This window comes from Pocillopora verrucosa, chromosome 1 (assembly GCF_036669915.1).
Source record: "Pocillopora verrucosa isolate sample1 chromosome 1, ASM3666991v2, whole genome shotgun sequence".
Lineage (NCBI taxonomy): Eukaryota > Metazoa > Cnidaria > Anthozoa > Scleractinia > Pocilloporidae > Pocillopora > Pocillopora verrucosa.
In genome coordinates, this window is record NC_089312.1 from 17556724 (window position 1) to 17573437 (window position 16714).

General features: G+C 38.2%; 2 protein-coding genes across 3 annotated transcripts; both read right to left on the minus strand.

Annotated features, from left to right (window-relative positions):
* Nucleotides 1-1089: 1089 nt before the first annotated feature.
* LOC131797181 (HAUS augmin-like complex subunit 8) lies at nt 1090-13737 on the minus strand. Of its 2 annotated transcripts, none has more exons than XM_066168610.1 (16): nt 13664-13737; nt 13477-13563; nt 12328-12671; nt 10915-11112; nt 10464-10506; nt 10009-10064; nt 9296-9348; nt 8366-8732; nt 7898-7947; nt 7430-7531; nt 4448-4486; nt 4175-4294; nt 3768-3897; nt 3075-3154; nt 2394-2464; nt 1090-1889 (listed from the first exon to the last, which is right to left on the minus strand). In XM_066168610.1, the coding sequence occupies exons 1-16, from the start codon at nt 13729-13731 to the stop codon at nt 1805-1807; spliced, it is 1893 nt and encodes a 630-aa protein (XP_066024707.1). In that variant the 5' UTR covers nt 13732-13737; the 3' UTR covers nt 1090-1804. The 2 variants fall into 2 exon arrangements, with proteins under 2 accessions (XP_066024707.1, XP_058970790.2); XM_059114807.2 differs by having other exon boundaries at nt 9284-9348.
* Nucleotides 13738-14627: 890 nt separating this feature from the next.
* On the minus strand, nt 14628-16622 carry LOC131797173 (developmentally-regulated GTP-binding protein 2-like). The gene has a single exon (XM_059114793.1). It carries the CDS (start codon nt 16558-16560, stop codon nt 15463-15465), a length of 1098 nt encoding a protein of 365 aa, XP_058970776.1. The 5' UTR covers nt 16561-16622; the 3' UTR covers nt 14628-15462.
* Nucleotides 16623-16714: the final 92 nt, after the last annotated feature.

The window sequence follows — 16714 nt, forward strand, 5'->3', positions numbered from 1 at the left end:
CATGTAGTCCTAACCCTTTAAACCTCAAGAGTGACCAGCATATAATTTCTCCTCACAATAACGCTTATGAATCAAATGTTAAGGTCACAAGAATGAAGGAAATGATAACCAACTAGAGATGCATTTGGTTTTTAAATTGTACTCCTCAGCACCTTAGAAATCAATGTAGAGAGAACAGTATTGAGAATATCCATACTGATATTGGGGTAGTTCGTAGTTCGTGTCTCTTAAAAAAGTACGATGACTGATTTTATATGTAAATCTCGAACCACCATCTCAAGTAATAAAGAACGAGGGAAATCGTTCTTAAAAACTCCTTTCATTCTAGACTCCGAACAGCAGCCATCTCGCGCAAAGCGTGGAACAGAAGCGGCGGTAACGCGATAAGTACGACATGGGAAGTAGAAGTGTCTCATTCCTCTTTTACTGTTAAAATACTGCTGACTATGACCAGTGTATGCACGGTGTAGCACAAAAATACATGTTAAATCTGCTCTTTAAAGCTTTTTAGTAGAATTTTGTCTAAATTGAAATATTCCTCCTCACCTTGAACGAAAACACGATTATGACGCTTAAGAATGGTGAGTAATTTGAGAAATATTCGATCATATTAGCAAGGATACACTTTTTCGTGTCTACATGGCCTGTTCTAAACATCTGGTAGGCTGGAAGAATTCGCACAACTAATACTAACCCTCGACAATTTCTCGGGTTTGCTGAACTTCAGGACTTCTCCCAACCCTATCTCCTCTTTAGATGAGGCAATACCAAGACAGAAAAATTTCCTATCTACTTGAATAGAGGTTTACACAACTCTGATAAACCCGTTTAAACATATTCCGAGACACACAAAATTTTTCGCCCAGCGACAAGACCTTATTCAGATATATCCCGGATAAAAATTATAGTGTTACACTGATACAAGTCTACACTCCAGGTTCCGGCCCGAGTCCAAATATTGAGTGCAAGATCAGCTCTAGGGTTACATTACAGTGGTACTGCTACACAAGGTCACTCCCAGAGATGCACCCTCAGTTCAAGATATTGAGACTGCACTAAATAAAAAAGACTAGGAAAATAACAAATGTGTTTGAATTATCAGTATTTATTACAAATATGATAGATCTGTCAAAAACCAGAGTCACACTGACAAGAACAAGTAATAGAGGAGCAAGGCTTCCACAAATAACTTTCTTTTCTAGCTGCTGCGGAAATTCTCGATGAAAACAATTATGACGATTGCTTGAGGGTCTTCCAAACTACGACTACGACGAACAGTATTTAAGATGATATGTTTACATCTGCATGCTAGACAGTTTGCAAAATAATCAATTGTCTAAACTGTTTCTTTAGAGAAATTCAGAGTTCTTTCGAAATACAGCAAGTACAAGGAAAGATCCCTAGTAGACAGCTTTGTGCCGGAAAGGCGTTATCAATAAAAACAACAGGTGTACACAGGTGTACAACACGTGAAAACGCGTTTTTTCTCAGCGAAATATTCTCTCCTGACAACGAAATTTTAGCGTGGATTTGTATAGCGAGCTATGGTAACCACGAATTTCCTCAACTAGGAATCAGAGTTTGAACTTAGAAGAATTCTCAATCTTCTCTCTCTCTCTTCTCTTGAGAAATGTTACAGTCATGAAGCAGATTAAGAGAGAGGCCATATTCTGTTCATTAGACTCCATTACTTTATTATTGTGTCAACCACCTCAGTCTTTGTTTACTTGGCTTGGCAAGCTGTTCAACTTGTCATCTCCAAAACGCTCGATACCCAGAAGGAGACGAAACCAAATGAACATGTCTATAACCCAGCCATGATGGATTGCGCTTGAAGACTACGCTCTTGAGTGCTGAGCGTTGACGCAGCAGCCAGCAATTCACCACACCTTGCAGAAAAATGTTGAAAAAAAATTAAAATAATATAATTGATAAACAAAGTGAATAATAAAATTATATTTCCTATACGCCTAATTACTTTCGTTTCTGCAAAATGTTCCCCATTTGTCGAAGCACGAGGAGAAAATTGCAATCTTCCACTCTTTTGAACAAATTTCACTGCCCAGTTCTAGAAAAAACTAGTTACAATGTTGGAAGCAAAAGAAAATGGGCTTCAAAAGATTATGAACTGTTTCTCAGCCTTGGCCTTTACCAGGAAATGTACATAGGCTGAGTTGTACATAACAAACTTACTGATTGTCATATTACTGACGGGCAAAATCAGTATTACCCTGCGTGATATCTTAGAGACCAATCCGAGGAAAAAGGCAAACGCTTTAATTTAATTTCCTTATGACCCGTGCACGTACCGAATTGATTAGATAAAAGATATCCTATCTGTTAATGAACCTAAGTAGTAAGTCCATCCTCTATAAGAAAAATAAATATATTACCTGTTTTGTTCTTGAATTTCGGAGTCTACAGTTTTGGACAACCCCTCCATCTCTTTGGCAAACGATTCAATCTGTTTTCAAGCCGAAAGAAAAGGGGGATATTTTTTAAGCTAATAAATAACCATTAAATGTTTTCTAACGGAATAAAATAAATGTTTTTAGAAACTACATACAAAAATAACACTGTAGGACGTCAAGTTTGTGTAACATTAACAGATTTAAAATAAAAAAGAACTGTAGCTACGAGAAAGAATTAGAATTAGATGCTGAGAGTTAAGAGTTCGAGATGGATCTAACAGAACTTAGATATTTCACGGGTTTCCCCTTTGCCACGATGGCAGTGATGGAAAAAGATCAAAAGCTTTTTCAGAAAGTAAGTCATGCTGGAGTGTTTAAAGTTATCCTAGAATTATCTATCTATGCTAGAGTGATTGGTCTAGAAAACTCTTGCCACCCCCTCAACCAATCAGACGCAAAACTAAAAACCAAGCGCGACTTTGTCTCTCGCGTTTTCCCGCGCTTCATGTAGATTGCTAAATTTACTTTGAGTTCTCATCAGTTGGCTCCTGGTAACTTCTCACTTGTTCTATTTGCCTGTCATGATTACTTTGGTTTCGGTTTTACGACACTTGGTCACAGGTAGTTTCACAGGAAGTCTACTAAACATTATCCAGGGCTTACCTTTTGTTGTTTGTCTTTGGAAAGTGAGTCAATTTCGCCGAGTAATCTTTCGCTTTCGTCAAGAACAGTTAATAGCTGATCTGAAGAGAAGGAAATAAAGAAGGAAGTTAGATAATAAAAGCGCAGAAAAAAATTCAGTGGACTTAGGTTAAAACAGGCGCCAGTTCAAAAATAAAAGCGAGGACACCATCGCGTCTTGGTCAGAAGCGTTCTTCTTGGGTAAGGGTCAGTTTTTTTCGTTCGCGTTGTCAGTGTTCCATGGTAATACAGTCTCAACGCTTACTATTAAATTACGAAAACCCTCCAATGCTGTATTAAAATAGTAAGTCAAGTGACATTGTATGAGATCCTTCCTGTTCAATTTTCAAGAGGTGTAGTTGAATCCATAATGACAGAAATTGTATACAGCGCGATCTGCTGGCCCGGGGGTGACACCTTCTCCCTCTCCCCGCCCTCATCGAGAAGACACTTCTTGGGGAGGAAAAGGGGTTCATTTCTTGAACCACTACTGAATATCAAGCCAAAGAGGCCTGTTGCAGCGCCTTGTTTTGGAGGAATAGACTTGACGCGGTTTGCCGGACGCAGGAAACTCAAGCAGTTACTTGTCGCCTGGCAGGAGCCCATGGGCTCCTGTCGCCTGGTGTATGTTATCAAATCCAAAATCTTATTTCTATTTACGGATGTGAGTCTTACCGTGATTATCGGGAAGAAGCACTCCGCTGACTGACATGTGATGCCGGGTAGTATCCAGAGCAGCGGCTAACTTACTGAAGTCTAGTATTAGCCTCACCATGTTGGACCCAATGGGCTCAAGTCCTGACATCTGTGAATCATCAACCAAATCATTTCGCGAATCATTAACTGTGCTCCCACTTAACAGTGTCAGTTATCCCCGCTTTGAAGACGACTCGGGATGGGTCAGATATCTCGGTATTTGTTTGCCTTCCCGCAAAATACATCTCCAGGGTTTCATCAGTGAAAGCTCTTGGCATATAAAACAGGGAAGCAACTTTGCACCTAGCAAGCAAGGATTCCTGCGGAATTTTTTACCTCTCGCGTTTCAACTGGCAAGAAGTACTGTGACCAACTTAGAGACTTACCTGAAGCTTAATTTGTTCATCAAGTTCGGCAATTTTCGTTTTCGTTTTCAGCTGTAACTCTAGATTAGCTATCTCGCGCTGAAGTTTCTCTTTTTCCTGCCACACATGGTAAATTTGACTCTAAATAAACAGAATGTTGAAATTCATTAATACCTACTACGAGAATAGACTCGTCTCTTTCTTCCTGGAAAACTAAAGCGACTGTTGTCGAATCAAATATCATTTTTGCATAACTCTTTCACCAATCAAGAATAGACACCAAGCTGATAATACCTGTGCATCTTTTTCTTTTTGTCCAAAGGAATGTTTCAGCTGCAAGAAAACCAACAATTTCAACCAAGAATCAACGACGAAAAGATAACACCGACACAACTAAAACATGGCAAACTTATTGTATTTAGTGCACACTTATAAATCGAACAGAGAGTTAAAAAACAAAACAGAGAGAACAAGCACTGCCGTTCAAAAAGGCTGAGATTTGAACCATTCCACGCTTACCTAAACGGAAATAACGATTACTAAACGTTTGCAAGAGAAGTTATATAAAGGAGAAAGAAACCTTCCCTTTTTACAGCACCTGGTGAGATGTAACGAGAAAACGCTACCAAGAAAGTAAAGGAAGAACCGATTTCTAGACAAATCAACCCATAACCCAACATAGTACTCGGCCACGACGAGTAACATTCTGGAGAAAGAATCAACCATAAAACAGGTGGTGTGAGTCACTGATTTCACAATCAAACACAAAACAGAGTGTGCGAGACACTAATAATACAAACAAACACAAACCGGAGTGTGCGTGTCACTAACGTGACAATCAAACACAGAAAGAATACGCAATTCACTTACCTAACAATCGAAAACCACACAGAGTGTGCGAGTCAGTAACGTAACGATAAAAACCAAAACTGAGTGCGCGAGTCTCTAACGTAACAATCAAACACAAAACAGAGCGCACGAGTCACTAACGTAACAATCAAACACAAACAGAGTGCACAAAACACTAACGTAACAATTAAACACAAAACAGAGTGCGCGAGTCACTAACGTAACAATCAAACTCAAAACAGAGTACGCGAGTCACTTACGTAACAATTAAACACAAAACAGAGTGTGCGAGTCACTAAACCAACAATCAAACACAAAACAGAGTGCACGAGTCACTTACGTAACAATTAAACACAAAACAGAGTGTGCGAGTCACTAAACCAACAATCAAACACAAAACAGAGGGCACGAGTCACTAACGTAACAATCAAACACAAAACAGAGTGCACAAGTCACTAACGTAACAATCAAACACAAAACAGAGTGCGCGAGTCACTAACGTAACAATCAAACACAGAACAGTATGGGCGAGTCACAACGACACAAAACTGAGTGCGCGAGTCACTAACCCAACAATCAAACACAAAACAAAGTGCGAACCACGAACCACGAACCACGAACGTAACAATCAAATACAAAACAGAGTGCGCGAGCCACTAGCCCAACAATCAAACACAAAACAGAGTGTGCGAGCCACTGACCCAAAAATCAAACGCAAAACAGAGTGGCGAGCCACTGACCCAACAACCGAACACAAAACAGAGTGCGCGAGTCATTAACCCAACAACGGCACACAAAACAGAGTGCGCAAGTCACTAACCCAACAATCAAACACAAAACAGAGTGTGCGAGTCCTAGCATAACAGTCAAACACAAAACAGTGTGCGCAAGTCACTAACGCAACAATCAAACACAATACAGAGTGTGCGAGTCAGTAATGTAACAGTCAACACAAAACGAGTGTGCGATTCACTAACCCAACAATCAAACACAAAACAGAGTGTGTGAGTCACTAACCCAACAATCAAACACAAAACAGAGTGTGCGAGTCATTAACGTAACAATTCAACACAAAACAGAGTGGACGAGTTACTAACGTAACAATCAAACACAAAACAAAGTGCGCGAGTCGCTAACGTAACAATCAAACACAAGACAGAGTGTGCGAGTCACTAACGTAACAATCAGACACAAAACAGAGGGCACGAGTCAATAACGTAACAATCAAACACAAAACAGAGTGTGCGAGTCACTAACGTAACAATCAAACACAAAACAGAGTGCGCGAGACACTAACGTAACAATTAAACACAAAACAGAGTACGCGAGTCACCAACGTAACAATTAAACACAAAACAGAGTGGGCGAGTCACTAACGTAACAATCAAACACAAAACAGAGTGGGCGAGTGACTAACGTAACAATTAAACACAAAACAGAGTGCGCGAGTCACCAACGTAACAATCAAACACAAAACAGAGTGCGCGAGTCACTAACGTAACCACCAAACACAAAACAGAGTGCAGGAGTCACTAACCTAACAGTCAAACACAAAACAGAGTGCGCAAGTCACTAACGTAACCATCAATTACAAAACAGAGTGCACAAGTCGCTAACTTAACAATTAAACAAAAAAAGAGTGCATAAATTACTAACCTAACAATAAATAAAAAAAAAAAACAGAGTGCACGAGTCACTGACCCAACACTCAACCACTCAACAAAATGCGCTAATCACTAACGAAACAATCAAATATGTAACACGGTGAGCGAGTTCTACGGAACAATCCAAGAAAAAACAGAATGCGCGAGTTTTTAACGTAACAATCAAACAGAAAACAAAATGTGCGAGTCATCAACGTAATAAACAAACACAAACAGAATGCGCGAGTCCCAAAAAACATTAAGTAATGAAGAAAGAAGAAAACGAAAAACAGATTGCACGATTCACTAACTTCGTAACAATAAAACACGAAAAAGAGTGCACGAGTCACTTACGTGACAATCAAAGTGTGCGAGTTATTAACGTAACAATCAAACAAAGAAAAAGAATGCACGAGTCACTAAAGAGAGAAGCAACCATAGGACAGATCGGGTGGGTCACCAACCAAACGATTTAACACGAAACAGAGTGTGCAAGTCCCTAACGTAACAATCAAGCACAAAACGGGGTACACAAATCACCTCCGGGAATACAGTATAAATTACAAAACAGAGTGTGCGAGTCGGAAAAGTAACAATCAAACAAAAACAATGTGTGTGATTCACTAATGGGACAATAGGCGTTAGTATGTGCGATTCTCTGACGCAAAAACTTTCGGATTACATAAGTGCGCGGGTCACTGAAAACTGCATGTAACTGAGAAAAAAAAATCTTGGAAACGAAACACAAGCACGGACATTAATAACAGCTACTTCAAAATCTTACCCTCGAGTACAGAAAAGAGGCTTGTACAACTCTTGAATACTGAAGTTCAAGCTGACGTTGTGAGATGTCACCTTCACCTGCTGAAGTTCCTACAGGTCCGGTCTGCAAACAAAGTTTGAAAATTTGTTCGGAATTTTTAAATTATAACACAATTCCATTCATGTTCCTGCACGATCCAACAGAATAAAAACCCCAGGCGGGCATTGTGATTTAACTGGCTGCCACTTAGTATTTGAGAGAAATGATGGCAGCCGCAAAATAACAGGGCGCACAATGGCGGAGGAAGTGAAGGGTAAGGAACAAGAATGGAATAGTAAGAGGGAATCTAGGAAAGTTGGTGCCAATCAGGAAAAGTGAGTGAGAGAGTCTGAATGAAGCCCTTTCCGCTGAGGCGATAGTGATGACGACAGAGGACCTAATATTAAACATTGAGGAAAATTATTAAAATTCCGATCAATACTGACGCACCTCGGTTGGAACAGAAGGCTTGCTGGTTTGCAAAGAGGGTTGATATGAACCTGCCAACAGATTAGAGGGGAAATTTCATTTTAGATGAGAACTATTAATAGTAACTGTACTATTATTATTTTATAAATACTTTCTCAGAATAGTGGGCACCCTGATAAACTAGTCCTCCTTCACCCACTACCATAGGTGAATATTTCTTTTAGCAGGTTTTAATTGGCCAACCCAGGATTGGCAATGTAATATTCTTCCAAGCAGCTGAATTGAAACAAAACGACAACCTGGTTCTCTTTGGATACCAAAACAGAAAATATTTGGATAGACAAAGCAACTGCTTTGGACAATAATTAAATAAGGCAACTCAACAAGGCTAATTTGTTATTTGAAGGTAAGTTCCTCTTAAGTTAACAATGTGCCTTGACCTTTAAGAGAACATTTTGTACCTACAGATAACTTTTATTTTTTCTTTACCTGCCATCTTAACCCCAGCTTTCTTGACTACAATAGGTTGCTGCTTTTGCTTGTCACGAGAAACTGAAGTCTTCTTGACAGCATAAGTACCTCCACTCCCCCCATGTTGTTTTGCAAATGTTGCTACACCCTGGGGCAAAATGGGGGTGGGTGCTCCCACATGAACAGCAGGGTCAACCCCTGCCATGGCATCAGCTGGAGTTGATGTGACTATGCCTTTTTGATTGGACATGTGTCTGATGAAGGGTGTGATGACATCAAGGCCAAGTGTGCTGTTGTTGGAGTGAGTAAGAACTGACTGGTCTCTTGATTTTGATGATGTTGCAGAGGGCACTCTGACTTTTTTCTTTGTGGGTGGAGGTGCCTCCTGTCAGCATATAACATAAAGTAAGAAACATAATATTTATCATGAGTAACTTCCCAAAAGATCAAAAAAAGATAAAAAATAAAATTTTACAGATAACAGGGTTTTCATTTAGAAATTTAGTAACAGGAGAGTGATCCACAGTTGACAACATTAATCACTGAGCCACCAGACTGAAATCTGCCATATAACATTGCTGAAAAGAGGTAAAAATTACTTTTAGTGCCATTTTTTCAAATTGAAAGTCAAAAGAAATCCAATATTACCAAGGTTTTGCTTTACTTTACCCTATGATTGGTCAAAAAAACTTGTGGCCCTCTCTAAAACAATCAGATACAAAACTAAAACCAATCACTACTTAGTCACATGTGTTTCCTGCACTTTGGGCTGTTTGTTTGGTTTGAGTTTACTTTTCATTGGTTGTAATAAATTTAGTTTTTGTTTTACAACAATCAATAAAAAAACACCCTTAGGTGTATTTTCAAGTTAAAATTGGCCAGCAAGAAGCAATTGTCCAGGTTCAAGATGCACACAGCTTAGAGTAAACTTTTTACCTTCACTGCTACCTTTTTAGTGACTTTTGTTCCAGCAGCCATGTATCTGGAAGGGACAATGCGAGCTAAAAGAAAGCAAATGTGAAACCATTTGTTGTATACAAATGCATTAAGGAAAATGCTACTATAATATGCCCCAGGGAGCTCATTAATTCCCAGCTCTTTCAGACAGGGGGCTAATTAGAATAGTGGATAGCTCACTGTAATACTTCAATCATCTTCTGAATTGTTACCAATATCTAATGGAAACCATATTGAAACACTAAAATATTTCAATTATCTTCTGAATTGTTATCAGTATCTAGTGAAAAAAATACACAGTAAAGTACTTCCTTGGTTGAAAACCTACAATTATCCTAATGAAAGTCTTTCAAATACAAGACTGGTAAACAATAATGTTTGTACTGCAATATTAATGCTAGCTATCCAATTTAGCAAAATAAAAGTATTTCTGTAAGGAGACGGTGTTAATATTGGGGCATTTTTAGAAAATATCAGTTAAAAACCAGCTACTCATGCTAAAACTTGAAGTAATAACAAGGAGAATTTGTTTATCAGTCAACAGTTTTCTTTAGTTGGTGGTCATTTCCTTTATTATTATAACCTTAGTGGGTGATTTAGAGGGTGATACTTTAAAGATTTATTAGATGTAGGTCAAAGTTAGGGGTCAAAGGGTTAAATTAGACAACAGAGTGTAGTTTTATACATGTGCCAACATAAATTACCAGTTTTTTGTTTCTTTTTCTTTGTTTTCAAATTTTGTTTTTCTCCTGCAGGTAAACTACAATAAAAGTAGAAAAGATGTCAATAATTTTATTATTCAAAATTGCACTATTCAAATGTCATTTTGGATCAACAAACATTATCCTGTTAAAGCACACCATTAAATCACCATAAATATAAATGACATCTTATGTTTTAAAGCATCATTTGTATTTCAGGCATTTATTGGTCAAAATTCTATCAATTTACTGCACCAATTAACACACTCCCTAACAACTCACTGGCATAATATACCACCTGACATGTTGGCAGAACACATAAAAAAAGCTTTTAAATCCTAAGCTGAAACTGAGGAATTTACATGTGTTTACATGTAACATTTCTCATCTTTGCCCAACATTTATAACCTAAGATTAGTCATGAATCCAGCCATTAAACTGTAACAATTTTTACTTACACAGACGGATCACCATCTGGTGCTTGGAAATAGGAATCTGAAACTGAGGAGTGTGGTACACAATCATGACCACATGTTTTCTCATTTTTTTCAATGCACCATTATGCAATGTTACAACTAAGTCAGCTTGAGTACAGAATATTGTTTAGACCTTCATCAAGCAGATGCTTGTGGGATAGAACTGCTCCTTTTGAAGTGTCCTTATCTTCTCAAAAGGGGTGTGGGGTGAATGTGGGTGCAGCTTTCTCTTAGTTTGGGGAACAAAAAGGGGGACTAGCTGGTGTTCATTTACAAAAGGATGTACGTTCTATATTCAATCTACTTGTTCTTATAGAAAGTTTCACTGTGATTCAACTTTCAAATTTTCAAGTGCTTTAGGGAGATGTGGAGAAAGGGTAAATCAGAGAAATCATCACTATCTTTTAAAGTAAGTCAGAACAAGTTTCTTTACCTGATGAGAAATCAAAAAGTTGTTGCTTTATCTGAGGTGTAGATAAGTGAGATGATGGAGGTGCAGCATACAAACCATCCTCCCCTAAAAAACTTTTAAACTCCTCTTCAGGTCTACCAATCTGTTGTTGTTCCAATCTAGGTTCAACAGCTTCTCTCTCATGGTCCAACAAGGTTTCTTCATGGGATCTTCTATGTACTTGGGTATTGAACAAAAAAAAATTCATTTTTGTTACTAGTGATATCATCATACATCACATAGTAGTTGAAATAGATAGTTTACAATTGAATATTTTACGAATCAATACTCCTTCCAATAGTTTTAACGATCATGATGACTGAGTTTCATGTGACACTTTCGACTTAAATTCACCAAAAAGACAACCACTGATATTAACTGGAAGAATATTCATTGAAAATATTCTCTTAAATTAATGATTAAGATTTATTCCAAAAGTAGGAAAAATACAAAATTTTAAGCTGGGTAGGGAGACTCATTGCAAGCTTGTTCATTGGCCACTTGTCTTTCCTTAAAGATAAAACTGACAAAAGTGTCAGGAGCACTATGGACATCATAAAACCTCAGACCTCTTCCTTCTTGAGACATTAATTTACTAAGACATTTTAAATAAACCGCATCAAAATGTGATCTAATTTTTAAACAATCCAAATCACCAGGATCATCCTTCTGCTCGTTTGTTATAATTATCAGCATTATAAGCCTCACAATGGACTTTATTTTAAAAAATACCAAAAAAAAAAGCATAGGATAGCATACATATAGTTGCTACAGCTTAGATGTGATTTAGACAGTCTTGTCCCTCTGCATAAATAATACAAGTGTGGTACAGGGTGATGATGTTAAAAGTGGTACAGTGATTACTATTCCATTAGACTGGTATTCACTTAGAGCAGAGTTGGAATAATACGAAGTGCAGAGAGTACCATAAAAAATACTGATGCCCCTTACGATTCAGTTCCTTAAGATCCAGTGAAACCTGATCTGTCAGAGTTGTCAGAGTCATAAGCCATCAGATGGTCTTAGAATTCTCAATGTGATTAGTAAGTTTTTCCAATTCTGCTTGTACCTATAAAATCTGGTTTTCAATGGATCATAAGAGTTAGAGTCATTACTGGGCACAATTGGAATAAAATAAACGATTCCGCTGTTCTTTCAAGGCCAATTCCATTGAGCTTGTGAAGGATTTTTTTTCCATTTTCACTGGGTCATAGGTACTTTTACCACTCCAACTAAAACTCTGAGTCCAAATCCATTGCCAGTGAAAACAAGCCTTTAGAGAACCTTTCATGCAGTTTATTGTTCCAAGAGTTGAAAAGCTTTGAAGAATTTTACTCTGTGGCTAATAAGAAGACAACATAACTGAGGTTTGAGTAACATTAACCAAAACTTTACCTGGACTACTGTGAGGTAAATCTTTCTTTCTTGCACTGGATTCAAGAAGATTAACTTTTGGTATACCAGCTACTTTAACTTTCCTTCCTTCTTCTAAACTGCCAGTAACATCAGTTAAGTTGTCTGATCTTTGAATAATAACTGAGTTTTCTAACATGCTTCTGTCTCTTCCAAAATGTCGAGGAGAATGGCACACAACTCTCACTGGAGACTTAACAATTCCTGTAACAACTGGTACTTCAGCAAGATCAGGGCTCTTATGCTGTCCACTTGCATCCACCAAAAGAACAGGTGAGGTTTGTTTTGATTCTCTCTCTTCAACATATGTTGGGTCAGGGACATGCCTGGGATTTAACCACAACAAAAAGTTGAGAATGCAAAAACATTATTTTAAATTGTCAAACAGCCATTTTCATAAAGCCTCCCTACAATCTGACCTTAAATCTTAGGGAGTCTTTCTTCAAAACAAAGAGAACTCAAGACAAAGAGTGATGCACCCCACTAAAATGTCTCCTTTGAAGAGCCTCCCTCCTTTTGCCCCTCAGTGGAATGTTATTGTAAGATCATTGTTATTTGAAATCTAATGTATATACTCAAGCTTGTGTTTAGATCAGGGATGGAAAAGTAAACATGAAATTGAAGTGATTTGCTCAGTAGTTTGATATAAGTGAATTAAGTTTTTACTATATTCCCGAATAGGCTTTCCTAAACTTCTAAAATACCTTAAGCTTAGGCTTTCATCCTATTTAAGTGAGAGCCTTGGATTTTTGTACAGTATTTAACCCTTAAACTCCCAGAGGAGATCAGCATGCATGTCAATTCTCACAATTTCACTTTATTAGCCAAAACTACAAAAACAGACGAACTCGCCCACTGAAAAATAGTGTTATCCTGATAAAACAACACATATAACTCTTTCAAATTACATACAATAAATACGCAGAAGCTAGAGGGGGAAATGAACACAAATATGTAGGGAGTTTAAGGGTTTTGATCACTCAAAGACAGCGATTTTAGATATGATCTGCAGCGACAACGATATAGTTAAGAAGAGCTTAATAGTTTCCTTTACATCAAGAAAAGTTCTTGAAGAGAGAGATTGAAACTTCTTGAATATTTAAACCAATCTATTAAATAACATAAGCTTACGTCGAAAAAGGTATAGTAGATCTCGATGCACTTGATGGAAAACCAGTGACAGGCTCTGTATTAAGAAAACCTTGGGCGAGCGATTTCCTGTGGAAAAAATCACAACAAACACGCAATTTCCACGCGTTAAAATAAAGAAATCACAAACTTAAGACAAAATATAGGAATTAGTTAAGACATTCAGTACCTTATCTGCGGTGGAGGCGTTTGCGAAGGCGCTGGATTGTACAAAGATCGCTTCGAATTCGCCGCCATCTTTAATATTAGCCCAAAACAAATCTCGCGCTCATTCGTACCCAGTCCCCTTTCACTAAACGACTCTATGTCGTCGTAGGAGAATAATTTCTCAGTCTATCCTGGTCAAATTAGTCAAATTACTGAGTTGGCTCGGAAATATTGAAGTGCTTACCAGTGAATTAGCAGAGGTTAAAATGACCTAACCACAAGAAAGAAAATGTTTCCAGAAACATGTACCTTGTTTTTAAAGAAAATTGAATGCATAGCAAGTCCCTAAATGGTAGACCTCTTCTTCCCATCCTGGTACAATAGTCTTACTTGCTTGGAAAAGATGGCCCTATCCAATTTACAGTGGGATTTTTCTCGAATGTGTTAAATTTTTTGCTGTAATCTTTTTTTTAGCAATTTAGTAATGGGGGGGGGGGGGGGTAGCTTTAGAGAGGACTCACATCCCATCAAGAGGAGGGAAATAGTAATACTCTTCATTGCTTCATCTTATGAAAGCTGGGATAAGCTTCAGCTGAGTGGATCACTTGACTCAAGTACATAAACTTTCATTGACAACAGTTAAACGGCAAGATATTTGTTCTGTATTTCTTTGGGTTTCTATAAACCTCAACTTTGTCTCACCAACCAGTAGAGTAACATCACTTACCCTGTTCCCACCATTTTGACCCATGATCCACTTATATTCTCTGTGGTAGATACATACCAAGATCCTCCATACTAAGAGGAAGTTGCCTATGTGCACGCTACATTTGGATCCAATAGGAACAAGATTTCCTACCATAACTGAAAGAAGTTTCCTGATCTTCTTGCACACTTTACTGTATTGTGGTTTTCACTGAGCCTGGGTGCAAATTATGGACTCTAGGATGAAACCTCTATAATAAATACACAAGCCCAAATGGCAGATTTGGTTAATATGTTTATTTACTATCATGATAGTTTTATGGCCATATTTATTTCAAATGTACCTAACTGCATAGGTCTCCACCCACATGCAAAAGTAGGAAATAGAAAATGAAAAACTTGGGTGGTGATTATCAGAGAGAAAACAAGATTTTCTTGCCTTCCCTGAAGTGAGATTTTAGTTAATTGACATAGGTTAGTCAGGACTGCATTGGCTTTTCTGTTTCCACACTGAGCTTGATGAAAAAAATCTGCATCACCCTCTCAGCCAATAGAATGTAAAAAAAAAAAATTTATTTGGTCACCTGCATTTCAATTGCTTACAACCATCTACTTGTATCTATTTTGAATTCTCAATAACATTTACAATAACTTTGCTATTTTTCATAAGAAGTTTCTCTTTTGTTCTGATTGCTTGCTGAGAGTAATTTAGTTTTGATTGTTTTCAGTAGAAGAGTGTTCTATGAGTGCTCTATATGAACTTCCCTACTTGGTGAGAGATCAAGGCAAAAGGAATGACTACTCTTGATACCATCAGTTAACTCAGGTAGACAAATATCCACAAAAAATATAGCGTACATTCATTTAAAAGGTTTTAAATCATCCATCCTCTTCATCTGCTTTTTTATTTGTTACAGAGCAATGTGAGAAGTCCACTGAATTTAAGTGAGGATTCTGCTTCCTTGCTAAAACCAGGACAACAAAGGAAAATGAGAAAATCTCTTCATCCTTTTGGACATATGTAATTTGAACAAACACAGAAAAACCAAACACCTCTCCTTCTGAGTGTGACTGAAAAATTAGTGAGGTAATTGAATTGCCAGTGTGAAATTACATTCACTTTTTCATAATCTGAATGACATCGTCATCATTCATAGTATGATTGATTCCTACACGCTGTGGGCTATATTTGGTGCTGGTACCCCATACTAAAGCATATTTAAACATATCTACTAGTGTTCTGTGAACAGCATGGCACACATGTTCCACAGTAGCTCCACGCCGAAGGATCAGTCCTCCATTAAAGTCAGGTGGATCACCTCTCTTCTTGGTGTAGATTCTGAGCAGTGCAAGATGTTCCCAAACCTGGGTCAACAGGTAATCCAAGTTTAGCTCCATCTCACAGCTAACAACAACAGAATGTGGAAGGCGTGCCAACCGATCAACTTCTTCTATAGAAATACAGTCAATCTTGTTGTAAACATAAACACATGGCAGGTAGATTCGGTTAGCGCAAATGACATCAATCAGCTGATCTGCTGTGCAATCTTCTCGTATAAGCACCTCTGCATTGAAGATCTTGTATTCGTGGAGAATCATCATTACAAGCTTCTCATCCAGATGGGTGAGAGAACATGTGGAGTTAAAAGAAATACCACCTCCTTTCTTTTGTTTGAAGTAAAGATTTGGCTTGGAACAGTTAAGCCGAATGCCACAGTCCTCCAATTCCTTTTCCAGTAAAACCTTCTGGATCTCCCCCTTAGCAGCATCTAACATCATCACGACCATGTCTGCAGTGCGAGCAACAGCAATAACTTGTTTACCCCTTCCCTTACCCTGAGAGGCACCCTCTATAATTCCAGGTAAGTCGAGCAGTTGAATATTAGCCCCATTGTATTCTATCACACCAGGAATACATGTCAGAGTTGTGAACTCGTAAGAAGCACTAACGCTGGTTGTGGATGTTAACTTGTTTAACAATGTCGATTTTCCTACCGAAGGAAAACCGATCAAGGCGACTCTGGCATCGCCGGATTTCATGACATCGAAGCCCTCACCCTTACCTCCTCCCGCGGATTTCGAAGGTTCTAATAGTTGCGATCGGTATTTTGCCAATTTCGCCTTCAGCAATCCCAGATGATACTCTGTTGCCTTATTCTTTTGAGTTCTTGCGATCTCCTTCTCTATCTCGCTTATTTTCTCTAGGATTCCCATTCTGGATGCTGGTTAAATGTTTGTCCACGTTGCGTATACTGGATCTCTGTTCTTCAAACAAAATGGCGATAAACGAGTCCGCGAAAAATTGCCAGCAGGCTTTTGAAAGATATATGCGCGTAGCTTGCATAAGAACTGCGCAGGAAAGCGCGCG

What these genes read in the sequence shown, in the direction of transcription:
- LOC131797181 (XM_059114807.2), bottom strand. Translation starts at nt 13,731, where the DNA reads ATGGCGGCGAATTCGAAGCGATCTTTGTACAATCCAGCGCCTTCGCAA. An exon ending in ACGCCTCCACCGCAGATAAG is followed by an intron (nt 13,564 to 13,663) that starts GTACTGAATGTC and finishes TTTTTTCCACAG; the next exon opens with GAAATCGCTCGCCCAAGGTT. An exon ending in ACTTTTTGATTTCTCATCAG is followed by an intron (nt 10,507 to 10,914) that starts GTAAAGAAACTT and finishes CACACTCCTCAG; the next exon opens with TTTCAGATTCCTATTTCCAA.
- LOC131797173 (XM_059114793.1), bottom strand. Translation starts at nt 16,560, where the DNA reads ATGGGAATCCTAGAGAAAATAAGCGAGATAGAGAAGGAGATCGCAAGA.